The 22,500-nt window shown below is 46.2% G+C and overlaps 1 protein-coding gene across 1 annotated transcript in view; it reads left to right on the top strand.

Annotated features, from left to right (window-relative positions):
* The window catches only part of LOC128354581 (target of Nesh-SH3-like), a 32,830-nt gene extending 19,479 nt beyond the window's left edge, over nt 1-13,351 (top strand). The window contains exons 14-25 of the mRNA XM_053314799.1: nt 1,210-1,380; nt 3,211-3,276; nt 6,511-6,579; nt 7,113-7,238; nt 7,578-7,667; nt 8,256-8,465; nt 9,080-9,185; nt 10,243-10,322; nt 10,407-10,436; nt 11,013-11,171; nt 11,448-11,570; nt 13,236-13,351. Coding sequence (XP_053170774.1) covers nt 1,210-1,380; nt 3,211-3,276; nt 6,511-6,579; nt 7,113-7,238; nt 7,578-7,667; nt 8,256-8,465; nt 9,080-9,185; nt 10,243-10,322; nt 10,407-10,436; nt 11,013-11,171; nt 11,448-11,570; nt 13,236-13,351 — 1,346 coding nt within the window. The remainder of the gene's footprint in view (nt 1-1,209; nt 1,381-3,210; nt 3,277-6,510; nt 6,580-7,112; nt 7,239-7,577; nt 7,668-8,255; nt 8,466-9,079; nt 9,186-10,242; nt 10,323-10,406; nt 10,437-11,012; nt 11,172-11,447; nt 11,571-13,235) is intronic.
* The last annotated feature ends 9,149 nt before the right edge of the window (nt 13,352-22,500 follow it).

Genomic DNA, 22,500 nt, shown 5'->3' on the forward strand with positions numbered 1-22,500 from the left:
AAAGTGATAGGAAGGAAAGAAAGGAGGGAAGGAAGGAAGGAAGGAAGGAGTAAGGAGGGAGGGAGGACAAAAGGAAGGAAGGAAGGAGTAAGGATGGAGGGAGGAAGGAAGGAAGGGAAAAGGGATTAGGAAGGAAAGGAAGAAAGGAAAAGAAGACAAAGAAGGAAGGAAGGGAAAAGTGATAGGAAGGAAAGAAAGGAGGGAAAGAAGGAAGGAAGGAAAGAGGGGAAAAGTGATAGGAAAGAAAGAAAGGAGGGAAGGAAGGGAGGGAGGAAAAAGGATTAGGAAGGAAAGGAAGAAAGGAAAAGAAGATGAAGGAAAGATGGAAGGACACAGGGAAGGAAACAAAGAAGGAAAGAAGTAAGAAATGGAGTAAGGAAAGAAGGAAAAGGGATTAGGAAGGAAAGGAAAAGAAGATGAAGGAAAGATGGAAGGAAACAAAGAAGGAAAGAAGTAAGAAAGGGAGGAAGGAAAGAAGGACAGATGACAGGAGGGAAGGAAGGAAAGTGGGCCGGATAGGATGCATTGGCGGGCCGGTTCTGGCCCACGGGCCTCATGTTTGACACCCCTGAACTCATCAGCAGCTTCAATGACTGTAGTTCCTCAGATTGTGATTAATGCCATCAATCATCATAAGAGAAGGAAGGAAGGAAGGAAGGAAGGAAGGGTTAGACTCCATGAACCCATCACTGTGATTAATGCCATCAATCATCATAAGAGAAGGAAGGAAGGAAGGAAGGAAGGAAAGGAAGACAAGGAAGGAAAGAAAGAAGGGAAAAGTGATAAGAGGGAAAGAAAGGAGGGAAGGAAAGACAAAAAGAAGGAAGGAAGGAAGAAAGGGAGGAAAAGGGATTAAGAAGGAAGGAAGGAAGGAAAGACAAAAGGAAGGGAGGAAGGAAGGAGGGAAGGAAAGAAGGTTGTGAGTCTCAGCTAGAAGGAGGAAGGAAGGTAGGAAGGAAGGAGGGAAGGAAAGAAGGAGTCTCAGCTAGAAGGGGGAATGGAGGAAGAAAGGGAGGAAGGAAGGAGGGAAGGAAAGGAAGGAGGAGTCTCAGCTAGAAGGAGGAAGGAAGGAAGGAAGGGAGGAAGGAAGGAAGGAGTCTCAGCTAGAAGGAAGCATCACTAACATCATCGCTGCTGCATCTCGCTTCACTGCCGACTGAGATGAAGAAGTATATAACAGAAGCCCTCCACCTCTCTTTGGTCTCTTAGGTCAAAGGTCGCTGCCTTTACAGCCCGTCGGCAACCCGGCCGTTTCCACGGTTACCAGATCCATGGGGCCTCCGCCAAGAAACCCCCTCTTTCCCTTCTCTAACGGCTTCAGACACCCCCACTCTTCCTCTAGACCCAGTAACTCCTCCCCAACCTCGGGCACGCTCGGGGGTAAATCCTTCCTTCCTTCCTTCCTTCCTCCTTTCCTTTCTCCTTCCCTCCTTCCTTCCTTCTTCCTCCCTCCCCAACCTCGGGGGTAAATCCTCCCGGGTCAAATTGACCCTGTCTGTTTTGACTGTTCCTTCCTTCCTTCCTTCCTTCCCTCCTTCCTTTCTTCATTCCTTCCTTCTGTCCTTCCTCCCTTCCTTTCCTCCCTCCCTCCTTACTCCTTTCCCTCCTTTGATCCTTCCTTTCCTTCCTCCCTTCCTTCTTTCCTCTGTCCTTTCTTCCTCCTTTCCTTCCTTCCATCCATCCATCCATCCATCTTTCCTTCCTTCCTCCCTTCCTTCCCTTCTTCCATCCTTCTTTTCCTTCCTCCCTTCCTTCTTTCCTCTGTCCTTTCTTCCTCCTTTCCTTCCTTCTTCCTCCGTTCATCCTTCCTACCTCCTTTCCTTCCTTCTTCCTCCCTTCCTTCCTTCCGTCCTACCTCCTTTCCTTTCTCCCTTCTTACTCCTTTCCTTCCTTCCGTCCTACCTCCTTTCCTTCCTTCCTTCCTTACTCCTTTCCTTCCTTCCTTCCTTCCTTCCTTCCTTCCTTGACCTGAGGACAGCAGGAGGGTTGTTAGTGATGTGAAAATGTTTTCGACACTAAAAGCTTCACTTTATTGTTGTGATTCTGTCAGTAACTGTTTCCTGTTTCCTGTTTCCTGTTTCCTGTTAAATGAACCTCACAGCTGAACAACCGGACCAGTCCTTTTAGAGCGGGGGGGTCAAACATGCGGCCCGCGGGCCAGAACCGGCCCACCCATGGGTGAAGTCCGGCCCACTTTCCTTCCTGTGTCCTTTTCCTTCCTTCTATCTTTCCTTCCTACCTTCCTTTTATCCTTTCTTTGTTTCTTCCTTCCTTTCTTCCTTCCATCCTTCCTTCCTTCCTTCCTTTTGCCTGTCTTTCCTTCCTTCCCTTCTTATTTCCTTCCTTTCTTCCCTCCTTCCTTTTGCCTGTCTTTCCTTCCTTCCCTTCTTATTTCCTTCCTCTCTTCCCTCCCTTTCTTCCATCCTTCTTGACTTCTCTTCCTTCCTTCCTTCCATCTTTCATACATGTCTTCTTTTCCTTCTTTCCTTCTTTTCTTCTTTTCTTCCTTCCTCCCTTCCTCCCTACCTTCCTTCCTTCCTTCTTTTCTACTTCTCTTCCTTCTTTTCTTCCTTCCTCCTTCCTTTCTTCCTTCCTTCCTTCCTTCCTTCCTTCCTTCCTTCCTTCTTTTCTTCTTTTCTTCCTTCCTTCCTTCCATATTTCTGTCCTGTCTTCTTTTCCTACTTCCTTCCTTCCTTCCTTCTTTTCTTCTTTTCTTCCTTCCTTCCTTCCATATTTCTGTCCTGTCTTCTTTTCCTACTTCCTTCCTTCCTTCCTTCCTTCTTTTCTTCCTTTCTTCCTTCCTTCCTTCCTTCCTTCCTTCCTTCCGTCCTTCTTTTCTACTTCTCTTCCTTCCTTCCTTCTTTTCTTCCTTCCTCCTTCCTTTCTTCCTTCCTTCCTTCCTTCCTTCCTTCCTTCCTTCTTTTCTTCTTTTCTTCCTTCCTTCCTCCCATATTTCTGTCCTGTCTTCTTTTCCTACTTCCTTCCTTCCTTCCTTCCTTCCTTCCTTCCTTCCTTCCTTCCTTCCTTCCTTCCCTCCATCTTTTTAATGATCCGGCCTTTGAATGAAAATGAGATTGACACCTCTCTTTTATTTTGAAAAACACCACCAAACTTCCCCTGCAGATCAGAGTTTCAGAGACTGTGAGGTTGTTCTCGTGTCGGGTTCAGTTCCAACTCTTTTCTTAACGCTCACTTTTCTCCCCCCCGCAGTAAACGGACAGCCTCACCGGGGCATTTCCCCTCCTAAACCCGCCTTATGGTCCCGACCTCGATTCGGTAAAAATAAAAGAGCTTGTTTGTTGTGTTTGTTTCATCACGTATTAACCCTTCACTCGCCTCCGCAGCACCTTCACCTCCACTGCTCTCCATGTCGGTGTTCTCCATCCTTTCATGTTCATTCATCCATCCATTTATCCAGGAAGGAAGGAAGGAAGGAAGGAAAAGAAGACAAGGAAGGAAAAGGGGTTATGAAGGAAGGAAGGAAAAGGGATACAGGAAGGAAAAGAAAAGGAAGAAAGGAAAAGAAGACAAGTAAGGAAGGAAGGATGGAAGGAACCCGGGATTAGAAAGGAAAGAAAGGAAGGAAGGAAAAGGGATTAGGAAGGAAAAGGGATGAGGAAGGAAAGGAAGAAAGGAAAAGAAGACAAGGAAGGAAGGAAGGAGGGAAGGAAAGACAAAAGGAAGGAAGGTAGGAAGGAGCATCTTCACCTCCACTGCAGTCCATGTCGGTGTTGTGTTCTCCATCCTTTCATGTTCATTCATTCATCCATTTATCCAGGAAGGAAGGAAGGAAGGAAGGAAGGAAGGAAAGGGGATTAGGAAGGAAAAGGGGTTTGGAAGGAAAGGAAGAAAGGAAAAGAAGACAAGTAAGGAAGGAAGGATGGAAGGAACCGGGATTAGAAAGGAAAGGAAGAAAGGAAAAGAAGACAAGGAAGGAAGGAAGGAAAATGGATTAGGAAGGAAAGGAAAAGAAGAAAAGGAAGGAAGGAAGGAAGGAAAAGAGATTAGAAAGGAAAGAAAGGAAGGAAGGAAGGAAGGAAGGAAGGAAAAGGGATTAGGAAGGAAAGAAAGGAGGGAAGGAAAGACAAAAGGAAGGAAGGAAGGAAGGAAGGAGCATCTTCCTCCACTGCAGTCCATGTCGGTGTTGTGTTCTCCATCCTTTTTTTTCTTTATTAATCCTTTCATCCGTCCGTCCATCCATCCGTCCGTCCGTCCATCCGTTGGTCTGTCTGTCCGTGTCTCAAGTCCAGCTTCTGCTCCTTCATCACATGATGATGTCATTGTTCCAGACGTTTGATGATGATGATGTCATTGTTCCAGATGTTCGGGGGTTGTGGGTGCATGATGTGTTTGGGTGAGCATGGTCGTCCTTAGCAACGGTGGGAATCAGCTGGTTTTTGATGATGATGTCATTGTTCCAGACGTTTGGTGACGATGATGTCATTGTTCCAGATGTTTGATGACGATGATGTCATTGTTACAGATGTTTGACGATGATGATGTCATTGTTCCAGATGTTTGATGATGATGATGTCATTGTTCCAGATGTTTGACGATGATGATGTCATTGTTCCGGATGTTTGATGATGATGATGTCATTGTTCCAGATGTTTGATGACGATGATGTCATTGTTCCAGATGTTCGGGGGTTGTGGGTGCTTGACGTGTTTGGGTGAGCATGGTCGTCCTTAGCAACGGTGGGCATCAGCTGGTTTTTGGTGTCGGCCATTTTTTCTGTTGTGTGTTAACATGGAGAAAGCTTTTGTGTAAAACAGTGGAACAGTCCCCAACAGTCCCCATCAGTGATTCAGAGAGCGGTTGTGGATCATCAGGTAGATCGGTCGTCCCCCAATTGGAAGATTGGTGGTTCGATTCCCGGCTCCTCCAGTCCACATGTCGATGTGTCCTTGGGCAAGACACTTAACCCCAAGGAAGGAAGGAAGGAAGGAAAAGGGATTAGGTGTATGAATGAGAATGGTTAACTTCCTCCTGATGAGCAGGTTGGCTGTTGGTGGCCTGTGGAAGCTCCTGCCGTCAGTCTATGAATGTAAAGGTCTTAGAGTGGTGGGAAAGACTAGAACGGTGCTAAATAAGTACAGAACATGTCCCCATCAGTCCCATCAGTCCATATCAGTCCCATCTGTCCATATCAGTCCCATCTGTCCATATCAGTCCCATCAGTCCCCAACAGTCCCCATCAGTCCCATCAGTCCCATCAGTCCATATCAGTCCCATCTGTCCCCAACAGTCCCATCTGTCCATATCAGTCCCATCAGTCCATATCAGTCCCATCTGTCCCATCAGTCCCAATCAGTCCCATCAGTCCCCAACAGTCCCATCAGTCCCATCAGCAGTCCCCATCAGTCTCATCAGCAGTCCCCAACAGTCCCCATCAGTCCCAACAGTCCCATCTGTCCCCAACAGTCCCATCTGTCCATATCAGTCCCATCTGTCCCCAACAGTCCCATCAGTCCCCATCTGTCCATATCAGTCCCAATCAGTCCCCATCAGTCCCAACAGTCCCATCAGTCCCATCAGCAGTCCCCATCAGTCTCATCAGTCTCATCAGCAGTCCCCATCAGTCCCATCAGTCCCCATCAGTCCCCATCAGTCCCATCAGTCCCATCAGTCTCCATCAGTCTCCATCAGTCCCATCAGTCTCCATCAGTCTCCATCAGTCCCCATCAGTCCCCATCAGTCCTCAGCAGTGATTCAGAGAGCGGTTGTGGATCAGCAGGTAGAGCGGTCGTCCTCCAATTGGAAGATTGGCGGTTCGAGTCCCAGAGGAAGGGAGGAAATGTGTCCTTGGGCAAGACACTTAACCCCAAATTACTCCCGTGGCTATGCCAGGAAGGAAGGAAGGATGGAAGGAAGGAAGGAAGGAAGGAAAAGGGATTAGTTGCTGTGCCAACGGTGTCTGAATGTAAAGGTCTTTGAGTGGTAAAGACTAGAAAGGCGCTATAATAAGTACAGAACATGTCCCCAACAGGCTTGGGACTGATGGCTTCTGGTGGGGGGGTCTCTGGGGGCGTCTCTGGTGGCGGGGGTCTCTGGTGGGTCTCCGGTGGCGTCTCTGGCGTCGGACATATTTACATGAAGCTGATTGGAAGCGTCTGGACTGTTTCATCTTTCATGTTTCTGGCTTCACTTTCATTCCATTTAGTTTTGGAAGTGAATCAAACCCTTGATTGTGAGGAATGTTGGCTTCTCCTTAAATGAGTGAGAGGAGAAGAAGAGGGGGGCTGGCGGGGGGGGGGGGGGGGGGGTAGGGGTGGTTGGGAGTGTAATTGGCTGCAGGTTTTGGACTTCAGAGAAACAGAAACAAGCTTTTTGTGGAATTCCAAAGAGTTGTTCATGTTTTCAGATCGTTTGGTCTTTAGAAACACGGATCAGGTTCTTTTCCAGTAGATTAGGAAGGAAGGAAGGAAGGAAGGAAGGAAGGAAGGAAGGAAGGGGATGATGATGATGATGATGATGAAGATGATTAACGATGCGTGATGTGTGTTTCAGGATCGCCGGCTCGCCCGTCCGCTCCCATCAACAAGAAACCAAACCAGGTCGGAAAACCCGGAGACACAGGTACGACTACTTCCTGTCGGTTTGACTGTTCCTTCCTTCCTCCCTTCCTTCCTTCCTCTCTCTTTCCTTTCTTCCTTCCTTCTTCCTCTGAGATCTACTGACTCAGGTCAGATAGTTGAGTCCAGAGTTCAGACTAAACATGATGAAGCAGCTTTTACACAACTGGAACAAACTACCAGCAGAACTGAAATCATTTTTAAATCCAGGTTAAAAACATTTCTCTTCTCCTGAGCTTATGATTGAGCTCTTTTAAAGCACTTTACATTTTAATCTTTCATTTGCACTCTATGTCCTTTTAATGATTTTAAATCTAATTATTATTTTATGCTGCAATCTTATATTTAATGCTCTATTCTAGCATTTTATTACTCTCTTTCTATTTTTCTGTACTTTGTTTTTATTATGGGGGGGTCTAAGCCTATGGCAGCATAAGTTAAAAGCTCAGGTGGGGGGCGGGGTTTAACTGCATGTTTTAATGTCTCTGTTTTATATAAAGCACATTGAGTTGCTGTATAAATAAAACTGTCCTTCAGACAAAGTGAACAACTTGAAGCAGACGGACAAGTTGCCGTTCCTGAAACCCAAAGTTCTGCCGGCGACCGCCAAGCCCACCAAGCAGGACAGGAAGCAGAGCACCACGGTCTCCCCCACACCGACCGGTACATACACACACACACCTACACACACCTACACACACCTACACACACCTACACACCTCAGTATAACCTCAGTGTGACACTGCTGACAGTGTGTGTGTGTTACTGTGTGTAGGTGTGTGTGTGTGTGTGTGTGTAGGTGTGTGTGTGTGTGTGTAGGTGTGTGTGTGTGTGTGTAGGTGTGTGTGTGTTACGGTGTGTGTGTGTGTGTGTGTTCCTGTGTGTGTTACTGTGTGTGTTGGTGTGTGTGCGTGTGTGTGTTACGGTGTGTGTGTTACTGTGTGTGTGTGTGTGTGTGTGTGTGTGTGTGTGTTACTGAGCTTTGTGTGTGTGTTCTTGCAGCGAGTCGACAGGAGAGCTGGGAGGATTCAGACTTGTTCAAATCTCAGCCGACATCAGACGTCGACGCTCTGGGCAAGAAACGTTTCGTGGGTAAGTCCTCTAGTCAAGGAAAGAAGGAAGGAAGGAAAGGAGGGAGGAAAGAAGGAGGGAAGAAGGAAGGAAGGAGGGAGGAAGGAAGGAGGGAAGGAAGGAGAAAGGAAGGAAAGGAGGGAGGAAGGAAGGGAGGAAAGGAAAGAGAGGGGAAGGAGGAAGGGAGGAAGGACAGACGGAAAGAAGGAAGGAAGGAAGGAAGGGAGGAGGGAAGGACAGAAGGAGGGAAGGACAGAAGGACAGAAGGAGGGAGGAGGAAGGACGGAAGGAAGGAAGGAAGGAGGGAAGGACAGAAGGAAGGAAGAAAGGGGGATGGAGGAAGGAAAGAAGGAAGGGAGGAAAGAGAGGGGAAGGAAAGAAAGAGAGAAGGAGGGAGGAAGGACAGACGGAAGGAAGGAAGGAAGGAAGGAAGGAAAGAGGGAGGGAGGAAGGACAGAAGGAAGGAAGGAAGGAAGGAAGGAAGGAAGGAAAGAGGGAGGGAGGAAGGACAGAAGGAAGGAAGGAAGGAAGGAAACAGACGACAGGAAGGTTAAACAGGAAGTTGAACCTGCGTCTGTGATTGGCTGACGGAGCTCCTCCTCCTCGCAGCGCCACACGTGATCTACCAGACGGGGAAGAAGCTGGAGGAGCCGTGCTCCATCACTTCCTCCCTCAGCTACTTCCCCGAGGACGAGCCCGGAGAGACCAACGTCACGGCTCCACCCAGGAGCCCCCCCTCCAACCTCACGGTGGTCACGGTGGAGGGCTGCCCATCCTTCATCATCCTAGACTGGGAGAAAACAGACAACGACACCACCGGTAAGAAGTCTAGGATGGCAAGGCCGCTTATCTGTGACACGTCCTTCCTTCCTCCCTTCCTTCTTCCCTCCCTCCCTTCCTCCTTTCCGTCCTTCCTACTTTCCTTTCTCCCTTCCTTCTTCCTTTACTTCTTCCTTTACTTCCTTCCTCCCTCCCTCCCTCCCTTCCTCCTTTACTTCCTTCCTCCCTCCAACCTCACGGTGGTCACGGTGGAGGGCTGCCCATCCTTCATCATCCTAGACTGGGAGAAAACAGACAACAACACGACCGGTAAGAAGTCTAGGATGTGGAAGGCCGGTGAGAGACTTAGTCGGCTCTTATCTGTGACACATCCTTCCTTCCCCCTCCCTCCCTCCCTCTCTTCCTCCATCCCTACCTTCCTTCCTTCCTTCCTTCCTAGTCCCATTCATTCCTCCTTTACTCCCTCCCTCCATCCCTCCCTCCCTTCCTCCATCCCTAACCTTCTTTTTCCTTCGTTCTTCACTTCCTTCCCTCTTTCTTTGCTCCCTGCTCCTTCCATACTTACTTACTAGGATGTGGAAAGAGACAGTGAAGAGAGAGAGTTTCTTTTTTTACTGCTCAGTGTGTAACTCATGTGTTTGTGGTCTCCTCAGAGTACGAGGTCATCTCCACCGCTAAGGGACCCGATGGAGAGCAGGTCTCCATCCTGACCACCAACCAGACTCACACCACCGTGGAGAACCTCCGCCCTGAGAGCAGGTACGCTGACCCTCAGCCGGAGGTCAGGTCATGTGACAGAGTTGTTGATCTTTGTGTTGAGCTGACGATGACTGGAGTAATAAAAGTGTCTCAGAATAGATTCAGTTGATTGGATCATTGGTGGCAGGTGCAGGATAAACATGTCCAATAGGAAACACGTGGGCCGAGTCATTAAAACCAGGTCTGAACATCAGTCAGTCTGATACTAAAACAACATCATCATTATAAATCTGTAAGAAATGTTCAGACAGAATCATGATGGATCGGTTGAAGATGAAAATGACCTTGTCAGCTGTTTCCTGTTCAGCTGTCCAAACAAGCCGAGGCCCAACCAGACCAGCTCAGCCAGGGTCTAACCCTCCTGGTGTGTTCCAGTTTGAAACAAGCAGGAACAGCTGGTGTTCATGATTGTGAGTCAGAACCACAGACTGTATAAAAGAAACAGACGTAACATCCGTGACGTCACCCATTGGTTTGTGGACTGCTGCTCGGAAGCCAATAGTTTCTAATCTAGGCAGCGCCATCTTGAACATTTCAGGTGCATGCTGGGAAAAATAAAAACACGGATTCTACTTATATGGGCATGAGGCGGGGCCATGGGTGGAGCGGGGAGGTTGCTATGGTTACGAGGGCTGGATCTGGAGGACATTGGGCAATCAACCTGTCAATCAGGATGTAGCCACGCCCCCTAATGCCTACCCTGCTTTATCGTCACATATAAAATCAGGGAGGCCAAAATGTCCCAAATGAACATCATACTGCATTGAAGAAGGCTTTAAACTAGCGATTGAGACCATAAACACATTTTGAAAACGTTTACTGAGGTTAGAAATCAAGTGAGAAGTTGGTGAATTCTCCATTGACTTGTATAGAGACGGTCGCCCCCTGGTGGCCTTTTGATAGAATGCAGCTCTAAGTTACTTCTCCATTGACTTGTATAGAGACGGTCGCCCCCTGGTGGCCTTTTGATAGAATGCAGCTCTAAGTTACTTCCTGGTTGGAGCTCCCCGCCTGAGCAGAATAAACTCATTCTTTGTGTCTTTGTGTTTCTTCACAGTTACGAGTTTAAAGTGAAGCCAAAGAACGAGCTGGGTGAGGGTCCGTCCAGCGAGCCGGTGTCCTTCAACACGGAGTCAGGTGACTATGAACCGAAGCTGCAGCTCCAACAATGTTCCAAGAAATCCAATTCGGTTCTAATTATTGTTCTTTTCTCTCCGCTAGCCGACCCGCGCGTCAGCGAGAACGTTTCAGGTAAAGTCAAAACTTCATCTACTAAAACAGAGGTGTCACATGATGTGGGCCAGATCATTAAAAAGATGGAGGGAAGGAAGGAAGGGAAAGAAGGAAAGACAGGCAAAAGGAAGGAAGGAAGGACAGAAGGACAGATGGAAGGAAGAACAGAAGGAAGAGCAGAAGGCAAAAGGAAGGATGGAAGAAAGGACAGAAGGAAGAAAGGAAGGAAGGATGGAAGAAAGGACAGAAGGAAGAAAGGAAGGAAGGGAGGAAGGAAGGACAGATGGAAGGAAGGGCAGATGGAAGTAAGGAAGGAAATAAGAAAGGAAGGAAGGACAGATGGAAAGAAGGACAGATGGAAGAAAGGAAGGAAGGACAGATGGAAGGAAGGACAGAAGGAAGAAAGGAAGGAAGGAAGGAAGGACAGAAGGAAGGAAGGAAAAGAACACAGGAAGGAAAGCGGGCCGGATCGGACCCCTCGGTCCTCATGTTTGACACCCCCCACCCCTGCTCTACTATACTATGTGTCTACATTGTGTGATCCGAACCCTTGTCGTCATGGTAACGGAAACTTGGTTTTTTTCCCCCCTGCAGGCAAAGACGCCATCTGGACTCAGTTCCCCTTCAAGACCGACTCGTACTCGGACTGCCACGGGAAGCAGTACGTGAAGAGGACCTGGTACCGCAAGTTCGTAGGAGTCCAACTCTGCAACTCACTGCGGTACAAGATCTACCTCAGCGACTCACTCACCGGTCAGTTCCTTCCCTCCTTCCTCCCTTCCTTCTGTCCTTCCTTCCTTCCTTCCTATATCCCTTCCATCTGTCCTTCCTTCCTTCCTCCCTTCTGTCCTTCCTCCCTTCTGTCCTTCCTTCCATCTGTCCTTCCTTCCTTCCTTCCTTCCAACTGTCCTTCCTCGCTGCGGTACAAGATCTACCTCAGCGACTCGCTCACCGGTCAGTTCGGACTCCCCACTTCCTGTCAGGTGGCGTTCCGTCCTCGGTGCTGATTGGTTGCTTTTCTCGTTGCAGGTAAATTCTACAACATCGGGGATCAGACCGGCTTCGGCGAGGATCACTGTCAGTTCGTCGACTCGTTCCTGGACGGACGGACCGGGCGGCAGCTGCAGGCCGACCAGCTGCCGTCCAGAGCCGGTAAAACTCAACTTTACTACTTCAAAATAAAACTACACTAACACTAGTCAATTCCTTCAAAATAAAACTACACTAACACTAGTGGGCACAGCCCGAAGAAGGGACATGGGACCCCACTCCCAGAGACCCACCACCAGTGAGAAGGGCCAAAGGGGTTCGGACCGCCAAACCTTGTCCGATCCTGCAGAAGCTAGCTCTAGGGACGTGGAACGTCACCTCTCTGGTGGGGAAGGAGCCTGAGCTGGTGCGTGAGGTTGAGAAGTTCCGGCTAGATATAGTCGGCCTCACCTCGACGCACAGCAAGAGCTCTGGAACCAGTCTGGAACCAGTCTGGAACCAGTCTGGAACCAGTCTCCTCCAGAGGGGTTGGACTCTCGTCCACTCTGGAGTTGCCACTGGTGAGAGGCGCCGGGCAGGGGTGGCAATACTTATTGCCCCCGGCTTGGTGCCTGTATGTTGGAGTTTACCCCGGTAGACGAGAGGGTGGCCTCCCTCCGCCTTCGGGTGGGGGGGGCGGATCCTGACTGTTGTTTGTGCCTATGGTCCGAACAGCAGCTCAGAGTATCCACCCTTCCTGGACTCCTTGGAGGGGGGGCTGGAGAGTCTCCCTCTGGGGATTCCCTCGTTCTGCTGGGGGACTTCAACGCTCACGTTGGCAGCGACAGTGAGACCTGGAGGGGTGTGATTGGGAGGAACAGCCCCCCCGATCTGAACCCGAGCGGTGTTCTGTTATTGGACTTCTGTGCTCGTCACAGGTTGTCCATAACGAACACCATGTTCAAGCATAAGAGGGGGGGGGGGGGTCCATATGTGCACTTGGCACCAGGACACCCTAGGCCGCAGTTCCATGATTGACTTTGTAGTCGTGTCGTCGGACTTGCGGCCGCATGTCTTGGACACTCGGGTGAAGAGAGGGGCGGAGCTGTCAACTGATCACCACCTGGTGGTGAGTTGGCTCCGATGGTGGGGGGGGATGCCGGTCAGACCTGGCAGACCCAAACGTAGTGTGAGGGTCTGCTGGGAACGTCTGGCAGAGTCTCCTGTCAGAGAGAGTTTCAACTCCCACCTCCGGGAGAGCTTCGACCACGTACCGGGGGAGGCGGGGGACATTGAGTCCGAGTGGGCCATGTTCCGTGCCTCCATTGTTAAGGCAGCCGACCGGAGCTGCAGCCGCAAGGTGGTCGCTGCCTGTCGAGGCGGCAATCCCCGAACCCGCTGGTGGACACCGGCGGTGAGGGATGCCGTCAAGCTGAAGAAGGAGTCCTATAGGGCCTTATTGGCCTGTGGGACTCCGGAGGCAGCAGACAGGTACCGGCAGACCAAGCGGAGCGCAGCTAGGGCGGTCGCTGAGGCAAAAACCCGGACATGGGAGGAGTTCAATGAGGCCATGGAGAACGACTTCAGGACAGCTTCGAAGAGATTCTGGACCACCATCCGGCGTCTGGGGCTGAGGTCATCGAGGTGGTTAAAAAGCTCCTCGGTGGGAGGGCCCCGAGGGTGGATGAGATCCGCCCCGAGTTCCTTCAAAATAAAACTAAACTAAAACTACGTCATCACTTGTTAAACTCACTAAAACTAGTCAATTCCTTCAAAATAAAACCACACAGGTTTTTTTCCGAAGCATTGAATGCTAAGTATTAAAACTCTTCATGTCGTGTGTTTCAGGTTTCTACCGAGCGCTGCGTCAGGAGCCGGTCCACTTCGGCCAGATCGGAGGACATTCTCACATCAACTACGTGTCATGGTACGAGTGCGGGACGCCAATCCCCGGCAGGTGGTGAACGGCCGGAGTCTGAACTTCCTGCTCCGCCTCACGCAGCGCTGTAAAAACATGTACAGGACATAACGGTCAGGGAATCTGTAACGAGCTAACGGGCTAACGAGCTAACGGGCTAACGTAATAGCGGTGGTAGCGGAGGAGGTTGGGTCGCTCTCTGCGGTGTGACTCACGCTAGATATATTTTATATTTTGTGTTAAATAATGGGAAGCTGGCTCCCTGGAATACTATTTTCATAACGTGTGAGATGTTATTTATCAAAAGGTCGTATTACATTTCTTCACAGAGGCTGACAGGCGTTCCTACCGCAGCGTGTTACGGATATATGTGTGTTAAAAAACCACCAACACTGAGCTGGAGGAGGAGGAGGAGGAGGCAGTCAGTTCCTTCAAAATAAAACTACACTAAAACTACTTCATCACTTGTTAAACTCACTAAAACTATTCGATTCCTTCAAAATAAAACTACTTCATCACTTGTTAAACTCACTAACACTAGTCAATTCCTTCAAAATAAAACTACACTCAAACTACATCACTTGTTAAACTCACTAAAACTAGTCAATTCCTTCAAAATGAAACCACACTCAAACTATCAAACTAGTCAATTCCTTCAAAATAAAACTACTTCAGCACTTGTTAATCACTAAAACCAGTCAATTCCTTCAAAATAAAACTACTTCAGCACTTGTTAAACTCACTAAAACCTGTCAATTCCTTCAAAATAAAACTACTTCATCACTTGTTAAACTCACTAACACTAGTCAATTCCTTCAAAATAAAACTACACTCAAACTAGTCAATTCCTTCAAAATAAAACTACTTTATCACTTGTTAAACTCACTCAAACTAGTCAATTCCTTCAAAATAAAACTACACTAAAACTAGTCAATTCCTTCAAAATAAAACTACACTCAAACTACTTCACCACTTGTTAAACTCACTAAAACCTGTCAATTCCTTCAAAATAAAACTACTTCATCACTTGTTAAACTCACTAACACTAGTCAATTCCTTCAAAATAAAACTACACTCAAACTAGTCAATTCCTTCAAAATAAAACTACTTTATCACTTGTTAAACTCACTCAAACTAGTCAATTCCTTCAAAATAAAACTACACTAAAACTAGTCAATTCCTTCAAAATAAAACTACACTCAAACTACTTCACCACTTGTTTAACTCGCTAACATTAGTCAATTCCTTCAAAATAAAACTAGTCAATTCCTTCAAAATAAAACCACACTAAAACTACTCAATTCCTTCAAAATAAAACTGCATTAAACTCACTTAAACTAGTCAATTCCTTCAAAATAAAACTACTTCATCACTTGTTAAACTCACTCAAACTAGTCAATTCCTTCAAAATAAAACTACACTAAAACTAGTCAATTCCTTCAAAATAAAACTACACTAAAACTAGTCAATTCCTTCAAAATAAAACCACACTAAAACTACTCAATTCCTTCAAAATAAAACTGCATTAAACTCACTTAAACTAGTCAATTCCTTCAAAATAAAACTACTTCATCACTTGTTAAACTCACTAAAACTACTCAATTCCTTCAAAATAAAACTACTTCATCACTTGTTAAACTCACTAAAACTACTCAATTCCTTCAAAATAAAACCACACTAAAACTAGTCAATTCCTTCAAAATAAAACCACACTCAAACTATCAAACTAGTCAATTCCTTCAAAATAAAACCACACTAAAACTAGTCAATTCCTTCAAAATAAAACCACACTCAAACTATCAAACTAGTCAATTCCTTCAAAATAAAACTACACTAAAACTACTTCATCACTTGTTAAACTCACTAAAACTAGTCAATTCCTTCAAAATAAAACTACACTAAAACTACTTCATCACTTGTTAAACTCACTAAAACTAGTCAATTCCTTCAAAATAAAACTCCTCCATCACTTCCTCCTCCAGGTCAGTATGGTGGGGTGTTTTGCGTATATATCTGTAACACGCTGTCGTACGTTCCTCTACTGTACGTCAGGATTTTTTTTCAGCTTTATTTGCGTTAAAAGTCGAACGAACACGACAGGAAGTGGTAATCTGGCAGCTGAGGCTTCACTTGCAGTTTGCACAGCAGAAATGTATTTTTATGTGTATATGGACAGAATGTACTTTTTTTTTTTAATACATTTTTGCCGATGCATTTCCTCACCGTTGCCTTCTTTTATTTTTATTTGTTCCATCATGTGCTCCTCTTCCTCTTCCTCTTCCTCTTCCTCCACTTCCTCTTCCTTTGTTGCCTCGTGTGCTAATATCAGGCGGGAATCTAACTGCGCAGCTTTTATTATTACAGAAGAAGAAAAGAAAACTTATTTCAGTTGCTCGGCCGACAATTAAAGTATGTCGGAAAGTTTCAAGTTCGTACTTCAAAATTTACGTTAATTTTTTTGCGACTTTACACTGTAAAAAAAATGTAAAGTTGTAAAAAATATGTGGTATTTTTGTCCGAAATAATACGATAAAGCTAGCTAGTAAGTTTCAAGTTTGTGCTTTAAAATTAACGTTAATTTTTTTTGCGACTTTACACTGTAAAAAAAATTTAAAGTTGTAAAAAATATGTGGTATTTTTGTCTGAAATACTACGATAAAGCTAGCTAGTAAGCTTCAGTTCGTGCTACAAAATTTACGTTTTCATCCAATTTTTTTTGGAGCCACTGATCGACCAAAAAAACGTCATCACGTTCATTTTTTTGCGATTTTACACTTTAAAAAAATGTAAAATTGTAAAAAATATGCTGTATTTTTGTCGGAAATACTACGATAAAGCTAGCTAGTAACAGAAAGTATGATGGAAAGTTTCAGTTCGTGCTTCAAAATTTATATTTTTGTACATTTTTTTTGGAGCCACCGATCTACCGAAACATCGTACGATACTTTCTGCTATGAGCTGACTTTTAGATTCTTCTTGTTGCTCGTGCTAATATCGGGCTAACAGCTAGGCTACTCAAATTCAGGAGCATCAAACTATATTACGATCTTTTTTTTTGCGAAGTTGTAAAAAACATAGCGTATTTTTGTCAGAATTACTACGACAAAGCTAGCTAGCAACAGAAAGTATGATGGAAAGTTTCAAGTTTGTGCTTCAAAATTTATGTTTTCGTCAAATTTTTTTGGAGCCACCGATCGACCGAAACATCGTACGATATTTTTTTGGCTGCCGTTTAGATTCCCGCCACCTGGAGGCTTTAACTCTGAGCTGTAATTATGAGGTACGTTATCTGAAGGTGCAGCTCGTGGTTTACGATGTTTTGTCTTTTCTTCTTTCCGATGTCTTTTCTTCAGTCCCGATTCCTGAACGTAAAAACAGCGTACTGTCCCTTTAACTGTCAGCTGACTGTATTCACGCATAACGCCCCATTATTATTAAACAGAAGAAAAACAGAATGTATGTTAGCGGGTTTTATTTTTTGTTTTTGTTTTTTTGTTGTTTTTTACGTATGTTTCTATATTTGATTTTAAACAATAAAGAAGTTTTGATTCCTTTTTTTAAATCATGTTTTTTGTCTCGTTATTTTTCGGCGGAGGAAAGAAGGAAGGAAGGAGGAAGGAAGGAAAGGAAAGAAAGGACGGAGGAAAGAAGGAAGGAGGGACACAGGAAAAGAGGAAGGGAGCAAGGAAGGAAAGAAGGAAGGAAAGAGAAGGAGGGAGGAATGAAGGAGAGGGGGAAGGAAGGAACGAAGGAAGGAAGAAGGAGGGAAAGAAAGGAAAGAAAGGAGGAAGGAAGGAACGAAGGAAGGAAGAAGGAAGGAAAGAAAGGAAAGAAAGGAATAAGGAAGGGAGGGAGGAAGGAAGAAGGAAAGAAAGGAGGAAGGAAGGGAGGGAGGAAGGGAGAAGGAAGGAAATTAGGAAGGGAAAAAAGGGAGGAAAGGAAAGGAGACAGGAAAAGAGGAAGGGAGCAAGGAAGGAAAGAAAGAGAGGAGGGGGGAATGAAGGAAAGAAGAAGGAAGGGAGGAGGAATGAAGGAAAGGAGGAAGGAATGGAGGGAGGAAGGAAGAAGGAAGGGAGGAGGAATGAAGGAAAGGAAGGAAGGAAGGCATTAAGAGGAAACACTTCTTTAAATGTCTGCACTGGAAACACACAGACTTTTATTTTGGAGGGATAAATTTAGTTTAAAGTTATTTAATTAGTTTTGATGACATCACACATTATGATTGGCTGCTCAGTGGAAGGTGTGACTCCACTATGTGTGTAGAGTATACACACACACACACATAGTAACACACACACACACACACACACACACACACACACACACATAGTAACACACACACACACACACAGTAACACACACACACACACACACAGTAACACACACACACACACACACACACACATACATATATACATACACGTAGCAGCAGAGAAGACAAGAAGGAAGGAAGGAAGGAAGGAAGGGAAGATCGGAAGGAAGGAATGAAAGATGTAAGGAAGGAATGGAAGAAGGACAGATGTAAGGAAGGAAGGAAGGAAGGGAGGGAGGAAGGAAGGAAGGAAGGAAGGTAGGAACCCATCACCTCAGGGTGTCTGGTGTGAACATGCAGCAGCAGAGAAGACAAGAAGGAAGGAAGGAATGAAGGTAGGAAGGAAGGAAGGAAGGGAAGGAGGGAGGGAGGGAGGGAGGAAGGAAGGAAGGAAGGAGGGAAGGTAGGAACCCATCACCTCCGTAGAAGCCTCACACACATGTGAACATGCAGCAGCAGAGAAGACAAGAAGGAAGGAAGGAATGAAAGATGGAAGCAAGAAAGGAAGGAAGGAAGGAGGGAAGGAGGGAAGGTAGGAACCCATCAGCTCAGGGTGTCTGGTGTGAACATGCAGCAGCAGAGAAGACAAGAAGGAAGGGAGGGAAGAAGGTAGGAAGGAAGGAAGGAAGGAAAGGAGGGAGGGAGGGAGGGAGGGAGGAAGGAAGGAAGGAGAGAAGGTAGGAACCCATCAGCTCAGGGTGTCTGGTGTGAACATGCAGCAGCAGAGAAGACAAGAAGGAAGGAAGGAATGAAAGATGGAAGCAAGGAATGAAGGAAGGAAGGAAGGAAGGAATGAAGGAAGGTAGGAAGGTAGGAACCCCTCTCACATGTGAACATGCAGCAGCAGGAGTTTGGCCGAGCTTCACATTCCTGACTGACAGGGGATCCATTAAAGTGACGGACATTACCCACAAAGCCCCTCTGTGACGGGTGACATCACTCCGCTCCGTAACCGCGGGCGACGATAGGCTTTGTGTGCCGTTGCCGTGGAAACCGGCGATTATTTCTGTTAAAGAGGGGAAAAAAGTGATAAGTTTTTGACTCTGCAGGTTTTTTATTCACCACAGAGGAGGAAAAAAAAAAGAAAGAAAGAAAGAAAATAAGAACAGGAAATGGTGTCATGGTGTCAGAATAAGAGCGCGGGTCCAACGCTGCTGTAATTTCAGCCGCTGGAGAAACACTCAGTTATGCAACACTTGAACGCTCCCAGAGGGCCGAGACGGGACGCTGGGCGGTGAGGTAATGCCCAGCAACCCTCAGCGCTCGTCATCAGCCAGAGAAAAAACAAGAGAAGAAGAAAAGAAGAAAAGAAGAAAAGAGAGAAATGATTCAAACTGTGACTTTAAACTTCAATCACTTTTACTTTTCTGTCATTTTGACAGTTCCTTCTTTCCTCCCTCCCTCCTTCCTTCTTTCCTCCCTTCCTTCCCTCCTTCCTTCCTTCCTTCCTCCCTCCCTCCCTCCCTCCCTTCCTTCCTTTCTTCCTTCCTTACATCTGTCCTTCTTCCCTTCCTTCCTTCCATCTTTCATTCCTTCCTTCCGATCTTCCCTTCCTTTCCTTCCTTTCCTTCCTTCTGTCCTTCCTTCCTTTTAGTGATCCGGCCCACATCAGATTAAATTGGGCTGTTTGTGGCCTTTGAATGAAAATGAGTTTGACTCCTCTGATCTAAACATTTATAAACTATAAATAATTTATTTTAATTGAAGTTTTTGCAGCTTTATTTAAAAAAAAAAATCTTCCTGATGTGAGAAAAGCTGCTTCACAAATTCAGATTTGACATGAAGTCATGTGACCCTGCGTCTCCTGCTGAGGGAACATGAAGTCATGTGACCCTGCGTCTCCTGCTGAGTGAACATGAAGTCATGTGACCCAGCGTCTCCTGCTGAGGGAACATGAAGTCATGTGACCCTGCGTCTCCTGCTGAGGGAACATGAAGTCATGTGACCCAGCGTCTCCTGCTGAGGGAACATGAAGTCATGTGACCCAGCGTCTCCTGCTGAGGGAACATGAAGTCACGTGACCCTGCGTCTCCTGCTGAGGGAACATGAAGTCATGTGACCCAGCGTCTCCTGCTGAGGGAACGCTGCTGGTTGCGTAACTGCAGACTCAGCGGTTCTGTTTCACCTCGACTCACTTTTATTTATCTGTGGAGGAAAAAAAAAAAAAAGCCCCGAAGCTGCTGAAGAAGTGAATAACCGTGCGGGAGGTTTACAGGAAGTCAGCTGGACGACGATCAACAGATAAACAGCAGGCGGCGCTACATCTGACATCTGTTAACGTTTCGGTTCAAATCTGCAAACCTGAAAATCAGTTGATCTGTCAGCAGCTGGATGAGAGTCCATACTCCATCAGGTTCCATCATATCTTTAAGAACTATATATAGAACCTTATGAACCTACTAGAACACTGCGCTCCCAGCTCATAGAACCTTATGAACCTACTAGAACACTGCGCTCCCAGCTCATAGAACCTTATGAACCTACTAGAACACTGCGCTCCCAGCTCATAGAACCTTATGAACCTACTAGAACACTGCGCTCCCAGCTCATAGAACCTTATGAACCTACTAGAACACTCTGCTCCCAGCTCATAGAACCTTATGAACCTACTAGAACACTGTGCTCCCAGCTCATAGAACCTTATGAACCTACTAGAACACTGCGCTCCCAGCTCATAGAACCTTATGAACCTACTAGAACACTGCGCTCCCAGCTCATAGAACCTTATGAACCTACTAGAACACTCTGCTCCCAGCTCATAGAACCTTATGAACCTACTAGAACGCTGCGCTCCCAGCTCATAGAACCTTATGAACCTACTAGAACACTGTGCTCCCAGCTCATAGAACCTTATGAACCTACTAGAACACTGTGCTCCTAGCTCATAGAACCTTATGAACCTACTAGAACACTGTGCTCCCAGCTCATAGAACCTTATGAACCTACTAGAACACTGTGCTCCCAGCTCATAGAACCTTATGAACCCACTAGAACACTGTGCTCCCAGCTCATAGAACCTCATGAACCTACTAGAACACTGCGCTCCCAGCTCATAGAACCTTATGAACCTACTAGAACACTGCGCTCCCAGCTCATAGAACCTTATGAACCTACTAGAACACTGTGCTCCCAGCTCATAGAACCTTATGAACCTACTAGAACACTGTGCTCCCAGCTCATAGAACCTTATGAACCTACTAGAACACTGCGCTCCCAGCTCATAGAACCTTAAGAATCTACTAGAACACTGTGCTCCCAGCTCATAGAACCTTATGAACCTACTAGAACACTGCGCTCCCAGCTCATAGAACCTTATGAACCTACTAGAACACTGCGCTCCCAGCTCATAGAACCTTATGAACCTACTAGAACACTGCGCTCCCAGCTCATAGAACCTTATGAACCTACTAGAACACTGTGCTCCCAGCTCATAGAACCTTAGATAGATAGTTCCTCCTCTTGGACTCTCAGCTGATCCTCATCACTAATCAAGCCGCTTTATATCTGCTCCTGTTTCCTGTTTCCTGTTTCCCTCACTCAGGGTCACATTGCTCTTTCTTTTCATGCCAGACTTCAGCCTCCATCCCTCCATCCCTCCCTTCCCCCCCCCCCCCCCCCCCCCCCCTCCCTCAGATCGTTTCTATGACGACGAGACAAAGGCCGATCAGTTGGAGGAAATGAAGCGAAGCAGCAAACAAAGATGTTACTGATGATGATCTTTGAAGGTACGTTTCCCCATCCTTCCTTCCTTCCTTCCTTCCTTCCTCCCTTCTTTCCTTCTATCCATCCTTCATTCCTTCCTTCCCCCCATCCTTCCTTCGGACATTACCGAAGGTTTTTTTTTAAAATAACGACTGACGCCTGGCAGCTGGTCTCAGGTCTAACATGTCATTCAGGTGTTTGACTGTAAACCTGATGTGTTATTAGTGTGTGTGTGTGTGTGTGTGTGTGTGTGTGTGTGTGTCTCTCTCTCTCTGTGTGTGTCTCTGTGTGTGTGTGTGTGTGTGTGTGTGTGTGTCTCTCTCTCTCTCTGTGTGTGTGTGTGTGTGTGTATGTGTGTGTGTGTGTCTCTGTGTGTGTGTATGTGTGTGTGTGTTGGGGGGGTTTATGACTCTGGCTGTTAAAAACCAACCGTGTGTTTAGTTCTCGTCTCAGCTGACACACATGGAGCTGATTTGTGAGCGTGTGTCGATAACGGAGGGAAGAGAAGAAGAAGAAGGAGGAGGAGGAGGAGGAGAAGAAGAAGGAGAAGAAGAAGAAGCTGTTATGTCACACATGGCCGCAGGAGAAGCCAGAATCCTGCCGTCACTAGAAGAAGATTTATGTCCCGCTGGATGAGTTTGTTTTAGTCTCCGGACTGGAAATAAAAACCCGTCCAGGTTCTGAACCCGTCACAGGGTTCAACTGAACTTCTTTAACAACCATCATTTAAGTATCGTCATCGTTACGTTATTGCTAATTATCACGTTATTAGTCATTATTTCATTATCGTAATTATTATGTTATCATTATCGTTACGTTATCGACCATTATTACGTTATCGTCATCATGACGTTACCGTCATTATTACGTTATCGACCATTATTACGTTATCATCATTATTACGTTATCATCATTATTACGTTGACGTTAATTGTTACATTATCGTCATTGTTACGTTATCGGTAATTATTACGTTATCGACCATTATTACGTAGTCTTCATTGTTACGTTATCCGTCATTATTAAGTTATCGACCATTATTACGTTATCGGTCATTATTACGTTATCGACCATTATTACGTTATCGGCATCGTTACGTTATCAGTAATTATTACGTAGTCTTCATTATTACGTTATCGGTCATTGTTACGTTATCGACCATTATTACGTTATCGACCATT

This window comes from Scomber japonicus, chromosome 24 (assembly GCF_027409825.1).
Source record: "Scomber japonicus isolate fScoJap1 chromosome 24, fScoJap1.pri, whole genome shotgun sequence".
NCBI classification, from domain to species: Eukaryota; Metazoa; Chordata; class Actinopteri; order Scombriformes; family Scombridae; genus Scomber; species Scomber japonicus.